This window comes from Varroa destructor, unplaced genomic scaffold, assembly GCF_002443255.2.
Source record: "Varroa destructor unplaced genomic scaffold, Vdes_3.0 BEIS01000002.1, whole genome shotgun sequence".
Lineage (NCBI taxonomy): Eukaryota > Metazoa > Arthropoda > Arachnida > Mesostigmata > Varroidae > Varroa > Varroa destructor.
The window spans coordinates 26047555-26065965 of record NW_019211455.1 but is presented as its reverse complement, the minus strand read 5'-3'; the positions used below and the strand labels follow the sequence as shown (position 1 = coordinate 26065965).

Sequence of the window (18411 nt, the reverse complement as noted above, 5' to 3'; positions counted from 1 at the left end):
TATAAACGAGGCCAAACGACATTAACACAACGATACACTGCATGCATAAATATTTCCGTAAATGAATCGATTGTGTCTAAATATCTACGAAAAATGTTTGTTTGCCTAGTAGCCGTATTGTGGAAAACGTCAAAGCCAAGGTGGGCGGATTTTTGTCTTGGAGGACTGAAAGAAGACCACGTATAAGCGCGGGATGAGGTAGTGATGCATGAGCGATAGAAATATAAAGCCATTATTGCTAGAACCGCGTTGTTTCTGTCATCGATACGTACGGTCCATGCTTCTGGAGGAGAAACGCTTGTTGGACAGAGTCCTTTCGAATGATGGTGGCGGTCGATCGATCTGAGAAATCCGCGTCTGGTATTGCGTTCGGCCCGAATAGCGGAACTTAGATCCAAGTCGGGGTAACAATAGACGCTGTTTAGGTGGGGGTTCAGGAGACATCAATCGGAAGAAAGTGTGATGCTCAACGCAGGTTTTCCATAGCCGTTTGGCCGCACGATGATTGGCCAGCTTGAAGCCAATCGTGCTTTCGAACTGCTCGAATTCACCTGGCCGAATCTTTATATAGAAGTTATTCCGTTTATAGGAGATCTTCAGAATTTTTGGCCAGGCAAAACGGTTAATTCGTAGCCGGTCTCGGTAGATTAATAGATCGGAAGAACACACCCCAAGCATGATGTCAACGCCCTCGAAGTCTTTTGCCGGATGCAGGTCCACACCGTACATTGCCAGCTTTCGTGCATTATCTAAATAATGTAGCTCTGCTTCGGCTGGTGTTTGGCCCCTAAGTAGAAAAAAATACAACACACATTTTTATTATATTCCAATGTTTTCATGCTTTTTTTTATAACAGATACATTATCTATGATTTTTTCACTCGTTAAAAATAATACCTAATATGCTCCATTTGCGATTAGCGTTGATCACTTTTATTACTTCAACTTCCAGTCACATAATCAATAGTCAATCCGGCAGTGTTCGCAACGTTACCATTTAAAGGAAAACTACTATAATGAACGTTTGTCGGCAGCGTCGATTCCAATTATAACGCGTTTGTACCAAGCCCCAAAGATTAACATGGTAACACTAAATGCCCTCCCGATTAGCGGTCAAACGGGGCAAGCAAACCAATAAACTAGTGAGCGTACTTGTGTTGACGATGTAATTCCACAATCTTCTCCTCGAGTTCGGGTGTTTGATTGGGAGCTAAACGGAATGACGAAAGATAGTCAGATCCCATTTCATCTGGATCGTAATCGCCGAGCTCAGCCTGCACGAGGCATGAACCAAGTAAGGCGTGCGTCACAAAGGAGCATGGAAGCTTCCCCGAAAAAATGTCTTCCCGAACCTGCAGACATAGATGATACCGCGTGATGTCCTCCTAAAAAATGAAACGATAAGCACGAACGCAACACATTTAGATGAGATGGTATAAACAATTCAGCAAGGGTATTATAGTTATACAAGGGTATTAATGGTCGAAACGAGAAAAATAGAGTCTTCTTTGCTATTAGGCTCATACGACTTGTTTTACAGGCGCATCGATAGTATTGCATTATTTGAAATGAGCCTGGTTACTTTTCCTAAACTCATAAATTTATAATATATATTTAATTCAGCAATGAAACCCACCTGTAACTGGGATGGGTCGGGGGGATAAAATTTGACTTCAAAGTTTAGCATCCAGGGACTGGTCTTGAGTTGTTTTGCAACTCTCTTTTCCAGATTAACCCAGTTTCGGATATCCTCCGCATCTCTATACGTTAAGCCAAAGTAGTCTTTTTCTAGAAGATTCAGAGATTCGCAGACCATATCGAAAACCTGTAAAGGAAACACGAAATAACAACAATTAGAGAGCTAGTCGATTTACTTAACACAGGATGTAGTAGGTTTTCGTTAGAGTAAAAAAAAAAATGAGATGAGATAACGACGAAAGTGATTTAGCGTGAACATCTCATAAAACTTGGCAGCTATATTGTAACTGCTAAGTTTCTTATCTAAACCTGAGATTCATTGCTTTAGACATCTAAGCCAGAAGCAAGCCATTCTGATGGATCTTTACTCTTAGAAATTAACCCTTATCGTGGACCCTCCACTGCATCTCATAGGACTCTTTGCGAGCCGCATAAAGACCCATCTATTCGATCTCGAATCACTGAGCATTTGATTTTCCTATGGGAAAGACAACATTCGTTTCTGGGGTGTTAGTTACAAATTGCCTGAACTGTGAATATGAAAAAAAAAAAAAAAAAAAAAACTGAAAAGAATAACGAAACATCAGCTCGAATCGTATTCAGAATCTGTGGTAAACCGACAGACACATAACATACTCAATTTGCCAGTCGTCGAGTAGACAAATCTCTGCAGACAAGTGTAGTAGACGGGAAGGTAGAACATGCCATGCCATGTTTACCGTTTAGCAGCTTAGTCTCAGTGGATTCATTCAAAGTACTGGCAATACGATGCAATATCAATGAATATGCCTAAGCCTACCCAGGTTACGTTCTAAAAGGGACAACAGAATCTATCTAGGGTAAGAAGAATCTTAACCACTATCGATTTATAACTCAACACTACAATCCAATAATGTTAGTGTTCAGTTTATATGTGCCATAATGTGTCCTGTAAATGCACTCGTGTGCAGGGCATCAAAAAATAAAATGATAACGCGATATACAGCTATAAGGTCTCCATGTATAGTAAACTTCAACAGAGAGGTATACTGTCATCGCTTGTAGTAACCATAGCCAGAGTCGAAGTCGCGGCATGCGGCGAAGGACATACTATTGAACACAGCATAAACTACGCCGAGCACATAGTATTTGTGTACAGATATATCGGGGTATACTGTAAATCTACCTATGGCTATCAGCAAATTTTGTTTGAATCCCGTACACGTGCTTGATATGACTTGCTAGTCATTATTGATTCTTTTTGTTTCGACTAGCAGAAGGTATATGGACAAAGCAAACTTTACGTCTCTCGATGAGGCCTTCTAACCTGTTGTCCCTTAGCTTTTTTGTCGAATTGCTCTTCGAAGTCGGTTCCGTCCAGGAGTCGCACAGTGCAGGTTACGCACTGGCCTTTCTTCGGGGACGGATTCATCTTTCCACCCGGCTTCCCCTTGCGTATGGAGGCGGGGGTCGTTCGGCCGTTTTCGTCGTTGTCTTCTGCCATTTCGGAACAGCCAAATACCGCTACGTCGTGAGTATCTATGAGTTCCCTGCGAGACTCCGAGGTTCTCGTTTTGCCAGAGCTCCGCTCACTTCTAAGCAACCAACGACGAACCGTACCTCAACCGGACTGGCTTCACGGTCAAGTCATCCACTTCACCATCTGTAAGAATCGACAGGCCGAAAAGGGAAAGCGTTCTAAATTATTATGATTGTTCTTTATGTTTACAGGCACATTTTTTCATAACATAGCTTGTCAACAGACTCCAAAGATGCAGTACTATTAATTCTTATAACAAATCCTAATATTTTATTGGGCGGCTCTCAATGGTCGCTTTAAACTTTCAATTAGCGTCTGTACGAGCTATATATTTCTAGACTTACACAATGTTAGAGTATTCTTGCTCATATGCAAGATTCTCATTTATGTTTTAGAATGATCGTATAATCACTACGGCAAACAAGACAACATTACAGCTTTTTTTTTTTTCGCAGGCTGTGTAACTTCATTAGTCAGATTTAAGTTAATGCAGTATACATGCGAATAAGCTTTAAAAATTCTGATAGAAATGTGCGTTACGTCACATTGCTCAGACACAAGCCCACTTGCAACTTACTTAGACTCAAACTCAGCTTATATATATATATATATATATCCAAAGTGAATACCTTTGCATTTAGCGCTTTTATGTCTAAATAGCCATAACTTTATTAAGACATTATAATTAAAACAGATTATTTTGTCTATGTATGTATGTATATATATATATATATATATGCGGTACCTTTGGTGGTTTACTAGTCTGGTCAATAACGGTACGAATTAATCGAATGAAGGCTGCCTAGCAGCTGCCTTCGGCCCATTTGGCAAACGTATACCATTTTGTATGGTCTATAGCTCGCAGGTCCTAAATTGGCTAAACCTTATAGGGCCGGTCACTACGCTTTTCTTCCGGCACAAGCCGAGTAGTTTACGGCAGACTCAAGTGTTCCCATCAATTAAAAATGAAAGTGTTCATATTTCCAACCCTGTCCTTAGCTACTACATCGACGATTTCTTCCGGCAGTCTACCAAATACGGGGCAGCAAATACAGATTCATTCATCTTAAACCTTTCCTCAAAATGGCTCCTCAAAAAGATAAAACATTCCCACATTGCACTGTACGATGGTATCATAAGTTGTGTTTTACGACAATCGTTCTTGTAGAAACGGTCGATCAGCTCAATCTCCCGACTTAAGTCCATAGTAAAACGGCATTCTCTACTGGTTCCTGTGTATAGTGTTACGTCTACATGTACAGCTTGCTTAAATAGCAGACATTTAAATATGTCTGTGATCTGTGTATATACAAAGTTGATAGTACATATGCAACGCATTTTTTTTTTCAATTCTGACCGCTGGGGTCTGTTTGTTGTGGTCGCATCTGTAGCAGCAACACTGACAACGAACGGCAGCGTTAATGCAAATTCTCCCACTCAACAGGCACACACGAAGGCATAAAGACGTAATGGGACGTTTTTTGTCTCTGTTCAAAATGTGCTTCATTCCTTTGTCCCCTTATCAGCACATATAGGTAAACACGTATACACATGGCTAGTGCCAGTGCTTTCATACGTTTCTTTCCCCCACCATTATCCCACACTGTTCTGAGCCGTGCTCTCTAAACACGAACGTCGTGCGTCCCTTTAAGGGTCCGGGAGTCCCCCAAAAGGTAGGGTGGAGTCACTAGCCAACTTCACCCGCTTCCGCCTGCTCTCTAGACAAGTTCAGACCATTTCGGACTCCACGAGGCTAGCAAGCAGCCTATGTAGACAAGAAGGTGGTTGCAAAAATCGGTAAGAGGAACTCGGCTGGTGTAAAAGTACCTAGCCACAGTACATATGAACCTGAAGGCAGGGAGGAATTGCCCCCTGTTCAAACTATGCCACCCACGGCAATTGCCAATAGGTGGTTACCAATAGGTAAACGCACGTATACTACCAATTATGGAAAATGAGGGCTCTGGTGACTGCAGTAAAACACACGAAAGCTACGGGTAGAGAACGCGCACCCACGTCGTCGCTATAGGGATGATTCTCGAGACACAGATGCGCGCCGGGACGAGATCGACATAGTAAGCGTACTACAAATTCGAGAAGGAAGAGTGCGTATGGTTCGATGGGAGCATTTTGGAAGCACCATCATCTATACATACGTAGAAGAACAGAAAATCGTATTGGCGGCGGTCAGGTCGAACCCCATGTTACCATCAGAAAAGAAACGGCTGGCAGGTAACGGACAGCAAAGGAAAGCTAAGTGAGCTATTTGATAAACAGGCATATAGAGAGGCCAGAGGTGAGTAACCCTGAGAGAACATCTGTAAAACCGATTGGCCAAAGACATCTAGCCGAATACCCGTTCTGTTACAGGCGCCATCGTTACTAACAGCAAGCCACCTCTTAAGTCCCTTAGCTCTCGTGCACCTTCTCAGTGTCGACGAACATACACTCCTTTGCGTAGTCTCTTCGAATGGTCGCCTAGTCTCGATTTGCATGGTATCAAGATGCGCCAAAAGTGCACGCATGCATGACCAGCTGACTTTAAACTGTAGAGCAGATGAGCCTAACGGGTAGATAGTACCATGTAGACAGTGAGATTTACTAAAAATATTGGCCAACGAATGAGGAATCGGCGGAAAGTGGCAGTGGACATTGAAAGAAAGTGACGATGACGACGACATGAGGCAAAGAAGCTTATTAGGGCAATTGTCTTGCCACAGGCTTGCCATTTCCCAATGTTCTGCTCTAAACCGCTTCGTGGTTATGAAGTTGGATAGATGGATGTGTGTATGTATGGAAGTGACGGCTTCGCTGCTGGTGTTTCCTGTTCCCCCAGTGGTTACCTACACCTAGAGCAACTATTACTATGCGATACCATAGACAAGGTTCTTCACTGATCAAACAGCTAAAAATATATCAACAACATGCGTAGCTCATACGAAAAACAATTTTCAACCTGTTTCCCTTCATTTAAAGGAGCCTTACGCAAAAATATATACACAAAGAAACTGACGTAATCGACAACGATATGATCAAACAGAATTGATTGTATTAAAGTAATAAAGCCCAATTTGTGTATCTCTGTAATGATACGAAATTTGCGCATCTACTACAAATATACAAACATATAAAAAAAAACGCAATGATAAGCCTAAATCCGCTACAGACAGCCCGTTGAAGTTTCGTGCGTGCACTTAGTGACTAAAATAGAGTACGACCAAAATGTGTTAGAAACGTGTGCAAAGCGATTATGTCGTACGTATTTTTCTGCGTGTGCCGGTTGTTTAGTTTACATCAACATTGTAAGCACCGGAGGCTCGTTATAGTATGTATGCATCTATGCTTGTGTTTCCTTGCCCAGCTGCAGCGATCTTCTTGACCCGTTTTCGGGCAATTTCATGCAGCACAAGGCTCTTTTCTCTCATCCTATGTAGTGCTACTACTATACTGTAGAAAAGCTTCATCCAGCAAGTTACCGAAAGCCGAAAGGCCTTGGTTTCCATAGCGCCCCACCTTGATCCGCAACCCAGAAGGGGAGGTCTAGGATTAGGAGAAGCTCATTGGACTCAATGCCTTTGGAGTCACTGCGACTTTGGCTTCAAGCAAATTCTCAAACGCTCAAATGTCATCTTCCTCAGCCAACCGGGAGCTCAACTGCGTTCTATATTACGCTGGCAGCACTCGAATTTGCCGCTGTATGTACCCTGTCGCATGGAGCGGGCCGGATCCGAAAACCGCTTTGAAGATAGTTACAAAAAAGAACCTAGTCATTCCGCCATGTTCAGTAAAGAGACTTCACAAGGAAACGAGGACCAGCGACCTTAACTAGATATCACCTTTTTTTTATCATATGTAGTACTTTTCCCAAAAGAATTTTTCCAACTAGCGCTTATATATATATATATATATATATATATATATATATATCATGCGTTATTTTAGTATTTACAGCAAAAAGCAGTTGTTTCTGAAGTCGTTATAACAAAAACTATGCGTTATTTTCGCAATTTGGACCATAATAATAATCATAATAAATCTAATTACCCCTTTTCTATCCATCCGCTGACTGCTACCATTGTAGTACGTATACTATTATTATAACTGCCAATAACTATACATCTAATCATTGAAACTATTATCATAAATGAAGGCTGTTCTTCGTTACGCTTTACCACACATGCTTTTGTACAATGGGGGCTAAAGCACGACGAGTAGTCGTAGCAGTATAGTATTGCCGCGGCAGTACGTAACGAGACGCAAATAAATCAACCTTATAAAAGTAGGCAACCAACAGTCCATCCAAAATATACCCGCGGACCCACGGGCGTCAATGGCACTGAAACACGCATTTGTTCGTATCCGCGCTCTTTTCTTTATACAGCCTTTCCAATCACAAATAAAGGCGTATGCGTCTCGAGAACCCCTAGCCGAATGGGTGTACAGGCACACTAAAAGCTGAAGTGTACTAATGAAGATTGTACAGGCATCTATATATATATATATATATATATATATAATGTCGTCGTTTCAGAGAAGAATTCGCCTAGTAGAAACGTCGTCCAGAGCGTTCATGCGAAAGCCGAAGATACTGGACGCTAATGAGCTGAGTTGTCCATAATATTTGTAGAAATACGGCTATCAAAGAAATTTAACAGGCCACGACAACAAAATGCTTCTAGCATTATATCTAACAGGATTTGTACAACTTATACTCGGCTAGACAACAACATGATATTCCTATTTAATGTTCCACCGTTATTGTTGTCGCTCCCATACAATTTTAGCAGTAATTGTTTAATTTCAAATCAAAGTCATCAATATCGACAATATGCTCTAAAATTATTGGAAAATTGGCGCCACTTCACCAGATCTCTTAAGCAACTTTTTTTGAGTGTCTACTCGCTGTCGTCTCCGTTAGCCGCTCTGATTCCCCCAACCATTGACTTATAAGCTTACCAGTAGACAGTGATTTCATCCATTAACTATTCGCTTCCGCGGGGCAGATCCTTTAAAATTGACTCGACCAAATCCCTTCTCGTAATCAATTGGACAGCATATGGGAGATGGCCTGACCGGCCGAGCTTAGCATCGCCTGATGCCCCATCTTCACCCTGCGCACTCTTCAGCCTTTCACGAAGTCGATAGTTGAAGGCCCGGGTATAGATAGCAAAAAGTACTCTACAAAAATGGCGCTCATTTGTCATTTCCCAAATTATGGGGTTTGGGCGCTTGGCCGAGATCAGGAACCAGCTCGTTACTTTCATCACCATGGTCCTATGGGTCTGTATCTGCCCAATTCTCTATAAAGCGGAGTGGGCCACAACGACCAGCAGCAAACCCTCTATCTGTGTTAGAGCATTCGTATCTTGTGATCTCAAGCTTACTGTTTATTCTACTTTTTCGGCTGGTATATCAGGAGGACTCGAAACACCGCTGAAAGCTGAGGGCAAGTAGGTACCACAACAATGGCTCCGTCAGCTCTCTTAATACACGTTGCCACCGTAAAACGTGATGAGGCTAATCCTGTAATGTAATTATCTACGAAACTAGGCTAAGATCATATATAGGGCAAAGTAGATCTTAGAAACTCATTGGTTAATCTGCTCATTAAACCGTCAAAGTAAAAATATCAACAAACAGGTAGACTGCACTGCACTGCAACATTCAGTAATATCAAACATTACTGAGCTCAATTGGATAGTAACTGCGCAACAAGATGACGCGTAGATGTAGGCGTTTCAACTTACTAAAGTAAGTCGACGCCAAAACATGACCGCTGATGTATGTCATGTTTTTCTTTGATTATTTCTTGTTGTTTCAGTAAGTCGACAAACGACATTAACATAAGACTGAGTAGGGGTATGGAAAAAAGCTTTTTTTCTTTCTCTCCGAGTCAGAGAGCTTCCTGTAGATCTATTTCGACACAATTTCCTGACGTAAATATGGATGTCCTTAACGTCGCCCGCCTTAATCCCCACGACAAATGCAGAAATAACTCACGATATTTGAATTAGATTATTCTATTAATTCATATTGGAAACGAGGTACACCCTTTGATAACTTTGCTTTTAGTTTCTGCACACGCATGACAAGTGAGGCACAATTAAGCTTGGCGAAGTTTTCGTAACCTTGCCAGGATTGATTCTGTCTGTTACTACTGCATGCTTTACGTTGACGTATCATGATTTTCACGGTTCAGCGGCAGTAGGCACGCGTATTCCGATAGCTCGCACTACTTCTCTACATACCGAAGTTTAAGTACCCTTCGAGACTATCGTGTGCTATCGTATTTTCTGGCTACCTGTATGTGTTCTAGCTAGAGTGTTCCACAGCTAAAATGTCAAGAAAAAGTTCCGAAACAGAGATTCAGTGGTGTTTTCAGTTACTTATGTCAGCCTAAAATGCGATCACATTTAAATAGTATGAACATCAGGCCACTGCCTCCCGCTACCTAGAATCAGAATGCCATATGCCCTGGGAAAGCGCAACCTATAAAACGTATAGCGAACAGCGGCTATTAGGATCAGCAACGCATTCAAGGGTCGGGGCCGGGATAGTTATGACCATGTCATTATGGCGAAAGGGGCTCGAATAACTGTATCTGAATTTGGAGTAGGAGTCCGTACGACAAGTGAGGCTTCGACGTTATACAACGATCCGTAATCACATACATACTTTTAGGTATATACGTTATTGCCATGTCGAATGAACAATCAGCCACACCATCTGTATCTCCTATTTAACACTAGGCTAGACAACTCGGCTATTGAAAGCACGACGAATACAAACATCAATTATTAGAAACGATAAGAGGTGGTCGTCTGTTTTTCTTGGCGTACTGGCAGGGAAGCTAACGATATTAACGCAACAAGTCGAAGCTCTATAGTATATATCGTACGCAGAGATAAATTGTTTGTTTCAGCTACTATGCATCCAATCAGACACATCTGCATATAAATGTACGGTAAAGAGGCGAAAAGACCGAACCAAGGGCAGTTCGTCTTGTTTGAATGCATTGTCTGTCTCTGACTCAGTCGGGACGCGAACATGGCAGAGGCGCACGCCGGAACATAACGCCCGATCCACTCCACCACTCAAGGCGGAAGGCACGACCGTCTCAGCAGAACGCAATAGCGTCAGTAGCAACAATAAGAGTTTCAAAAACGGCCTTAAGCCTTTAGATCTATCAAACAATGCTGTGGCCACTGCGATACAGTCTACCACAGCAAAGGCACTTGATACATCTCAGCTTGAGCATTCACCCAACAAGGATCCAGAAAAGAAGCAACTTAGATGAGCGAAGGCGAGCAGGAACTCGATTTGCTATCGCGTTACTAGTTCTAGAAGTAGTAAATGAAGCTCTTTTTATACCGTAGATCTACCTTCCTGACTGCGCGTGTAATGTAAGAAACAGTCGATGTTAGTGATTCAATCGATGACGATTATTGAGCCCATGGTAGCTTTTGTTCGACGAGGGGGTGCTGTACGAAGGGCTGCTACCTAAGAGCAATGTAACTTTCAGCATACAACGATGGCACTGCATAGCCATTGTCTATTCGAGAAATGTTTTATATCCGGTACTTAAACCGACAGATACCTGGCTCTCGGCACTAAACGAAGTGTATATACACCGGACTCTGAACTGAGACCACGCTGTTTATATACGTTTAGATGCTACGTACGTTATCGTCTGCGAGATAGCTGTTGTTCGCTTGCAGATTCACAACGAACCCCCAAATGGCTAGAGGATTATATTTAGGCCGGAGTAAAGGTTCATTCAAAAGCAAAACGATTCGACAAAGTATCTACCTATCGAAAATTATCGATAGAAGATCCGCTGGCACAAGCGAATAATTGAAGTAATTTATCATCAGTAGCTCATGAGTCAATTATTACTATATTATATAGGGGAACTCGTAAATTGTTTTCATCCCGTATCTAAAATTGGTGGTCTAATAAATGACCGTTCGTTAAATCGTCGGATTGTTTACCGCTTGCGATAATTTATAAGTGCAGCTTTCTTTTCATTATCCATATACGTGGCTCACGTCCCTTGAGCCTACCACACGTCCTGCCATCTCACATTTTTTTAAATCTAACTTACGGCAAATTTTTCGTATAGTTCGGCCCTGTAAAATGAAAAAGTGTGGCACGCAGCAGAAAGTCGACATAGACGGTATTTTGATTGGCCTTTGGGCAAAATCATTCTAATTTATTTGAACGCATTGAATAAGCTGATGAGAAGGCTACTAGAGGCCGTGCAGAATAGGACGTTGATGGGATGACGTTGAGCGAGCGACCCCAGTCTGCTTTAACTAGGGTCTTCGCAGTGTAGTCCACAGCATCGACCCAAGACTTGATACGACTGGAAACATCGTCTTTTCCAATTCCCTATGGAACCTTACCTTTTTTAATTTTTACTTATGTCTGTTTTTAGCCGAGGCTAAACGCTAACCAAGATCTTGATCTTCACCTGGAAATGAATTACACTACCTGGAATGGCAGCGACACAGCCGACATGTTGCCTGTATTTCAAGATTTTTCTTATTAAAGAACCGATTAAGAGCCGCACCACTGTCGTTTGCTTGAAAACGTATACGGCATGATCTGGAACGAGGTTGAGCCCCCATGTTTTACTGCCCCTCGTTCTAAAATCGTAGCTGCTACAGTAAGGCAAAGGTTTATTTAACATTGTTTTTACTTGGTCATTAGCGATAACCCGTGATGACGCTATTGTTTTGTGACATCCGCCTTCCGTTGTGGTGTGGCTCGTCTTTAATTCCCCTTGTCTTTAATAACCCTATACTATTTACTAGCTAACATTCTTCTCACCACCAAACGCACAATAGATCGTGTGTGCCGCAACGGTTAGCACTGTAAATTTGTTTCTCGTTTATGATTTCATTTTTCAGTTATCAATTAGCTGTTTGCTGGTAGCTTGTTTGGCTGATCGAACGCGTCTTGTATCGATGTCGTCTTTCCGTTTCCATAGCATAACACCGAAACACAACATTATCGAGGTATGTCAGCGATCGTGAATGACTGTTTATCAGCAGCAAAAACTGCTGGTGCTGCCCTAGATGTTCATCTGTCGTTGCTTTTGCCTTTAGGTCCGCGGCGATCTTCTTACCAGTTACCATTCACAGACACAGCGTGAATTGTATCGCCGGTTGCTAACTCTTGTTTTTTCTTGGCGTCAGTGACGGCGGAAGGGACTCACCCTCATTTGTCTGTCAACAAGCCTTAGCCAGCATACGCCATTAGTCTCCTCCAGTCTCGAGCAAGCAGGCCAACATAAGCACACGTAAAAGAATCCACTCATACGTTATTCGATGACAATGATGCTGGTGGTCATAGTGATGGCAAACGGTTCGGGTGACGACGTGCCCGCCCTATGCTCGCTGTTCACCTACACGGTGAAACGATTTCTATCAAACAGCTTTAAGGAACGAACAGATAGAGAGACAAACGTATCCCTTACGCTGACGGCACAACTTCTACAGCAGGGCGGCTACTGATAGGCAGCGCTGGTAACAGGGGGCAAATTAAATTGGTAGATTACTCATATCGAATAAAAGATACCAGAGTCGCTGCTGTTGCAGTCGCAGTTTGTTTGCGCTTCCCGAGAACGGGCAACGAAAAGGACACAGTTAGCCGTATCGTTATTTCGCGTTTCTAACGTAGTCGAAGTATTATATTCTGTTTGTTGGTAGCATTATTGACTACGATCGAGGACAGGAAACGTCACCGTCCGCGGAGGTAGCGCAGATGGTGTTGCCCTCAAATAGAAAAAAACTCATACATTTCTCAAAAAACAATAATAATAGATCAATGCCAATGACCTTCTGTCGTCCGAAAAGGTCTTGCCCACATGCAAATACTTATTGTGTATGCATGTGATGTAAGGTATATTTGCTCTCTATGACCAATGTATATGGAAAATACTACTCAGATACTCTGTAAGTCAAGTATAAAGTAAAGCTATGAAAAAATATATCCATATTCATACAATTTTTACGTTAAAATTTTCTTAAGACGTCAGGCAATAGTTCAAACGGCTGGCTCCCAGCTGGACACGAAGTTTCTCTACGCTCGGATTAAAATTTGGGCCGCCAAAAATTTCTAAGTTTGGCAGGTAACCACGCTATTATCTGCGCAATTGCGGGGACTAAGGTGATGAAACTAGCTAAGTCGTACGAGTCATTAAAGGAAGCCCTACAGACTACGTCGATTCAAGGAGAACTATAGCCCTTCACGCGCCTTATAATACAGTTACCAGTGTTGGCTATTCCAAACTTAGCTTCACGATCCAGAATGGGCTGTCATATTTTATCCATATATATATATATATATACATTTCTTTATATACATTAGTAGCGATGGCGGCGTAGATAAGCGTGAAGCTAAATGAAAAGCCATCTTATAGATGAGCGCGCTTGTTTAATATATCATTAATTTATGATTATTTCACAATGGAAGTAAACAGAAATTATAGTTTCGCAATTTTAGATCGACTGCAACAGGGACCAGTTATTATTACTGTCTTGTTAATGACGAGATTGAAGACCTAGTAGGCTCTAACAGATAAGCCTTAGAATAGTAATCGTAAGGAAATGTGCTGACTCTGCAAAAAAAAAGGTATGCACTCTATTTCAAGCAGTGTGCTACAATTAAGGCCCCCTATGTTGTTTAGATAGAGCTCTCCTAGCCTTTTTAAATCGCGATGTCGTACTGCGGTTACGTTCATTGGTCGTTCTTTACAAAAGTATGTATTTGTCCACTCTGGACATGTAAGCGTCACTCGGTCGCATCACTTGTTCAATACAAAAGAAGCAAAAACATTTATATATTTCGATAACACATAAACCATATATATCTATACATTTCTATAATGATGTCGAACATTTGTATGTAGAATGTTTTTGGCTCACGTAAAAAGAGATAAAAGATTAGGTTCATATTCAGAGGTTGACTTCGTTTTTGCTAATAGCCGTATTTAGAACTATTTTATCACTTTACATATTCTATTGCTGTTTTATTATAGAAACGATAGACGAATATATATGAACGTTTATGAGCGCAAAATGTACCGAGAATTTACAACGATTTAATTGACGTGACAGGACAGATCGGCGGAGGAAGATAGTGTCCTACATCGCCATTGACTCTTGCGGAATTTTCAAGTCGTAATAGAGTGGACGCTGCTCGGGTCTGCCCGGTAATAGAAACATACGTTCATCGGGTCGATCTGATAGCCCATTCAATTTCGCTCAGACTTAGCCGCCAGATGCAGACGATTGTTTGACAATTGATGCGAACGCCTCTAACGGAGACCGCATAAGTTACAAATAACCGTTATATTAAAAGCGGCGATCGTTCATATATGTTTACATGCAAATCGAGGATATAAATATTTATGATCGACTGAAAATGTTTCTCATCATGGCTTATAATCATACGCAAATTCTTCAGCTTTCGGTTCGAAGAGAAAAGTGAGCAGCCTATTTAAACGTCCTCAGTATATTTGCCTTAGGGTTCCATAACAATATATGCTATTCTATTCCATAGATGGACTTTAAGCCAACACAGTAGCGCTATGGCGTGCTAGTCCTGCTTTCCGTTCATTTTTGGGTCGGCTTGTCCTCCTACCTACCTACCTACCTACCTGCCTACCCATTTCTGATTAAGCGTCGTTCCTAAAATTGTATCTATTTGCTTCCCCGTTTTCGCCTTAGCTTTCGAAATTCAAACTCCACGCAAGTCGTGCTACTTTACTCCGTCGTTGAGAGCTCACAAACTGAAAAAAAGGACCCCAAACTGTTCTTGCAAAAGGTAAGCAAAATTTTACCGCCTTCGCAGTACAGAGCACCTCACTATTCTGACTTCATATAACAAAGAACTATAACAAGTTGCTCTATCTTTATCTGTGTTTCATAAACAGATTGAAATCCACTCCAAATCAGGCAAATACAAAACTCAGGCCAGACGGTGAAGTTGGCAAAACTGTTATCACTTTCAAAGAGCATTAAATAGATACACTCACCATGTGCTTCAATAGTCAATGTAGGATTGTTTATATCCATCCTAGCTAGAAAAAAAAAAAAAGCAACTGACGTCTGAGACGTCTATTTGTCACGATTAGCAGAACACTGCAAACACATTATATTATAGAAGTTCATAAATATTACCGAGTTTGATACGCGGATTTGAACTTTGTACGGCGCGCTATACCAGTATCGATAAGCGCTAGCTTTCCTCGTTACCTTTCAGGAATATCATTATTTCTCCAAGCTCAATATTTCAAATGTGGCAAACAATATATCTCACTTGATACGGGCAGAAAGCTTCCGGCACTGTTTCTAGCAAGTCCCATTGATTTTTTACTAATTCGAGCGTATCGAGCCTTCCTCAGAACTAGGCAGCACTTATCGAACAAGTTTAGAGTGGGTAGAAAGTCAAGAGATCAGACTATATGTTTTGCAGGATAAGCGGTCACTGCTAATTCTAATAACACTATATAAATTTCTATTAATGATGCATACGGAATAAATTCGGAAAAAAAATTAAATGCGGAACAAAAGCATTATTAAATGTATTTCGCTTTGTATAAAACTTCGATGTACGACAGTATTAGATTATTCCTTTGAAACATCGACTCCCAGAAACGTTCAGCCTGCTGATAGCTAGAACAAGCCGGCTAGAAGAGACCTTCTTTTTGCCATAGTAGAAAATCCGCAGTGTTAAATTGTTTCTGCTTGCTAGGTCTATCTGTCTAATTTCATATTGTCTTATATAAGTGCACGAAAAAGATTTACATTGGTTTTTATTTATACCCGTACGCTGTTGCCGCCATTTATCGATCGGTACTTACGCAAGCCATACTGTAGATACTATTACACCAATCTATAACGCTTTCCTTTACAATATTAATACGTATGCCTATTTTGCAAAATTTAAAAATGGAAATGACAGCACCATATATGCGTAGTATTTTTCTTTCATATGGTTACGAACAACTGTTCCCCCACCGACCGAACCCCCTCTAAAGACTGTTCGTCGTGTTTGCGAAACCAACATTTGTTTGGAGCTATTCAAATTAGCCCGCAACGCTACAGGCAGGAATCAGTAAGTGATGCATCGTGCTAATTCCTGTTTGACTACTCCGTAAGGCTACAAGAGACAACAATAGCGGCAAGATCGGCTATAAATCGTTGCTAGTAGTGGTCATTTCTATATATATATATATATATTTTGTTTTTTTTGCATAGATCTTTGTGCACATGCTAACAGCATAATCGCTCACGAACTACCGTCCTGTGCACTGTCCGCGGGCGTACAACTCTATCTGCTATCCATCTCCAATCAACCGACTAGAGACTTCCGTCCCAAATCTTCGTCAACAACCTCCAGCTCCCCAGCACAAAGAAACTACGTGTTAGCATACACAAGGTTAATCTACTGTCTATTATTTTCGCAACCAATCGCCAGTACCAGATGTGGGAATAACTTCGAAATGTTCGGAGCGTATCTGCTGGTCGACGATTTTGAATCGTTGTAATGCGGGCCAATATGCTTTTTGGTATTTTTTTATGCTATTTCTGCACGACTGCTAACCGATCAGAATGGCTGGATGTTCGCCGTTTCTAGTTTTTCGGCATAAACGTAGTGCACCAATAAAAACACTGAAACTCCATGGATCCCTAGATATGCCGATTCTGTAAAATTTGCAGAATAATTGTTTATAATAAAACTATATTTCCCCTCAACTCGATGGCTCCTCAAATGTCAACATCTACCTTACTTATTAACAACATCGACATTTGGTTTATTAATCTTAATTAACTTGGGTGAATTAGCGGATTGGTTTAGGCTATGGCTTGCTAGCTCAAAATTCGTGCTTCCCATCATCACTGGTCATGTGTTACCCTTCAATTCAACGTGAATCAGCTTCCGCCTCCCCACCTCCTGTGCCTTTCGAGTGCGAGATCTTGTCGGTTACATTGTGCTATGTGTGTACAGTTCAACTATGGCCGCAATTGATAATCAAACCAAAGCTTAAGAATGAATAGTCGAAAGAGCGTTTGGAGGTAATGGACCTGTACGGACCGACAGCGCTCATCGGGGGGCTACAAGTTTCTACCTACTGTCCTGCCTTCCGCACGCCTGCCGAACGGTCTAAGGTGTTCATCACCTTATTGCCCCATCGTCGACTTCTGAGATTTGTCCGAAGCATTTGCCAATCGCTGACAAATTCCTTTTATGTGGGCCTCAGCGGAAGCAATTACCATTACTTCGTAGGTATCATCGATACGTAACTAATATGTATCGAAGAGTTCCGTTATGGCTTTAGTATTCACATTTTATCAATTTGGTTCTCAATTTTGCAGCGCTGATACTGTTTCGCTACTGTAGACCTAATCTTGTATAAACCGTGATCTGTGATCATCTGATATCACCTATCGCGCTATGTAACTAAAATATCTCGAAAGAAAATTTTTAAGCTTTCAACCTTGTACTCCCACATCGATACCAATGATAAATTAGTTCTAATTCATCGGTATAGGTATTTCTCATTATGGATTCTTTAACGAAGAGATTTATGGTCAAAATAGCCATTGGATCAATTTGATCGTAATCCGCAGATCGATGATACGCTGAGATAAAGTCAGGCTTTATCCACACGCTTTTATCGCTTAGAGCTCGCGCAGGGGAACATGTCTACTTTATGACGCGATCCCTCCAATTTGTATCTATATGCCATCGTTTCCACGAGTCCCTGCTTGACGAACGTGATGAGGTGTCACATAGAGTAAACATTGCTACTTCTGTGATATTGGATTTCCAAGTAAGGACACAATATTCGCCTGTATGTGCTGCCAGAGATATAACTTGTTTGTACGTATAATAGACGGAACCTCAAGGTGTCGAACCGCAGTTTCTGCCACCAGTGCTTCTACCAAGAAGCTTTGACCGGAACTCCCAGTGGGATAAAAACATAAACATTGTTATAAACGGAAGGTCGGTCACTGTAGACTTCTTTCTTAAGGTACTCGGTAAGCCGGTATCTTGCCTTTAGATATTTTGATGCCAGCCATCTCAAACAGCTTCGACCATGTCATAGTAATAATGCACTATTGTTGTTCTTATATGTGTAAATAAAATGTGAGTCTAAAAAGATAGAAAAGATAGACTTTG

General features: G+C 41.4%; 1 protein-coding gene across 13 annotated transcripts in view; it reads right to left on the bottom strand.

Moving 5' to 3' along the window:
* Positions 1-18411, bottom strand: part of cora (erythrocyte membrane protein band 4.1 like coracle) — a 65915-nt gene that overhangs the window by 15310 nt on the left and 32194 nt on the right. For all 13 annotated transcript variants that reach the window (XM_086980005.1, XM_086980006.1, XM_086980007.1 and 10 more), the window contains 4 exons: positions 3004-3339; positions 1636-1824; positions 1152-1384; positions 273-787 (listed from right to left, as the gene is read on the bottom strand). In XM_086980005.1, coding sequence (XP_086836131.1) covers positions 273-787; positions 1152-1384; positions 1636-1824; positions 3004-3180 — 1114 coding nt within the window. In that variant the 5' untranslated portion in view covers positions 3181-3339. The remainder of the gene's footprint in view (positions 1-272; positions 788-1151; positions 1385-1635; positions 1825-3003; positions 3340-18411) is intronic.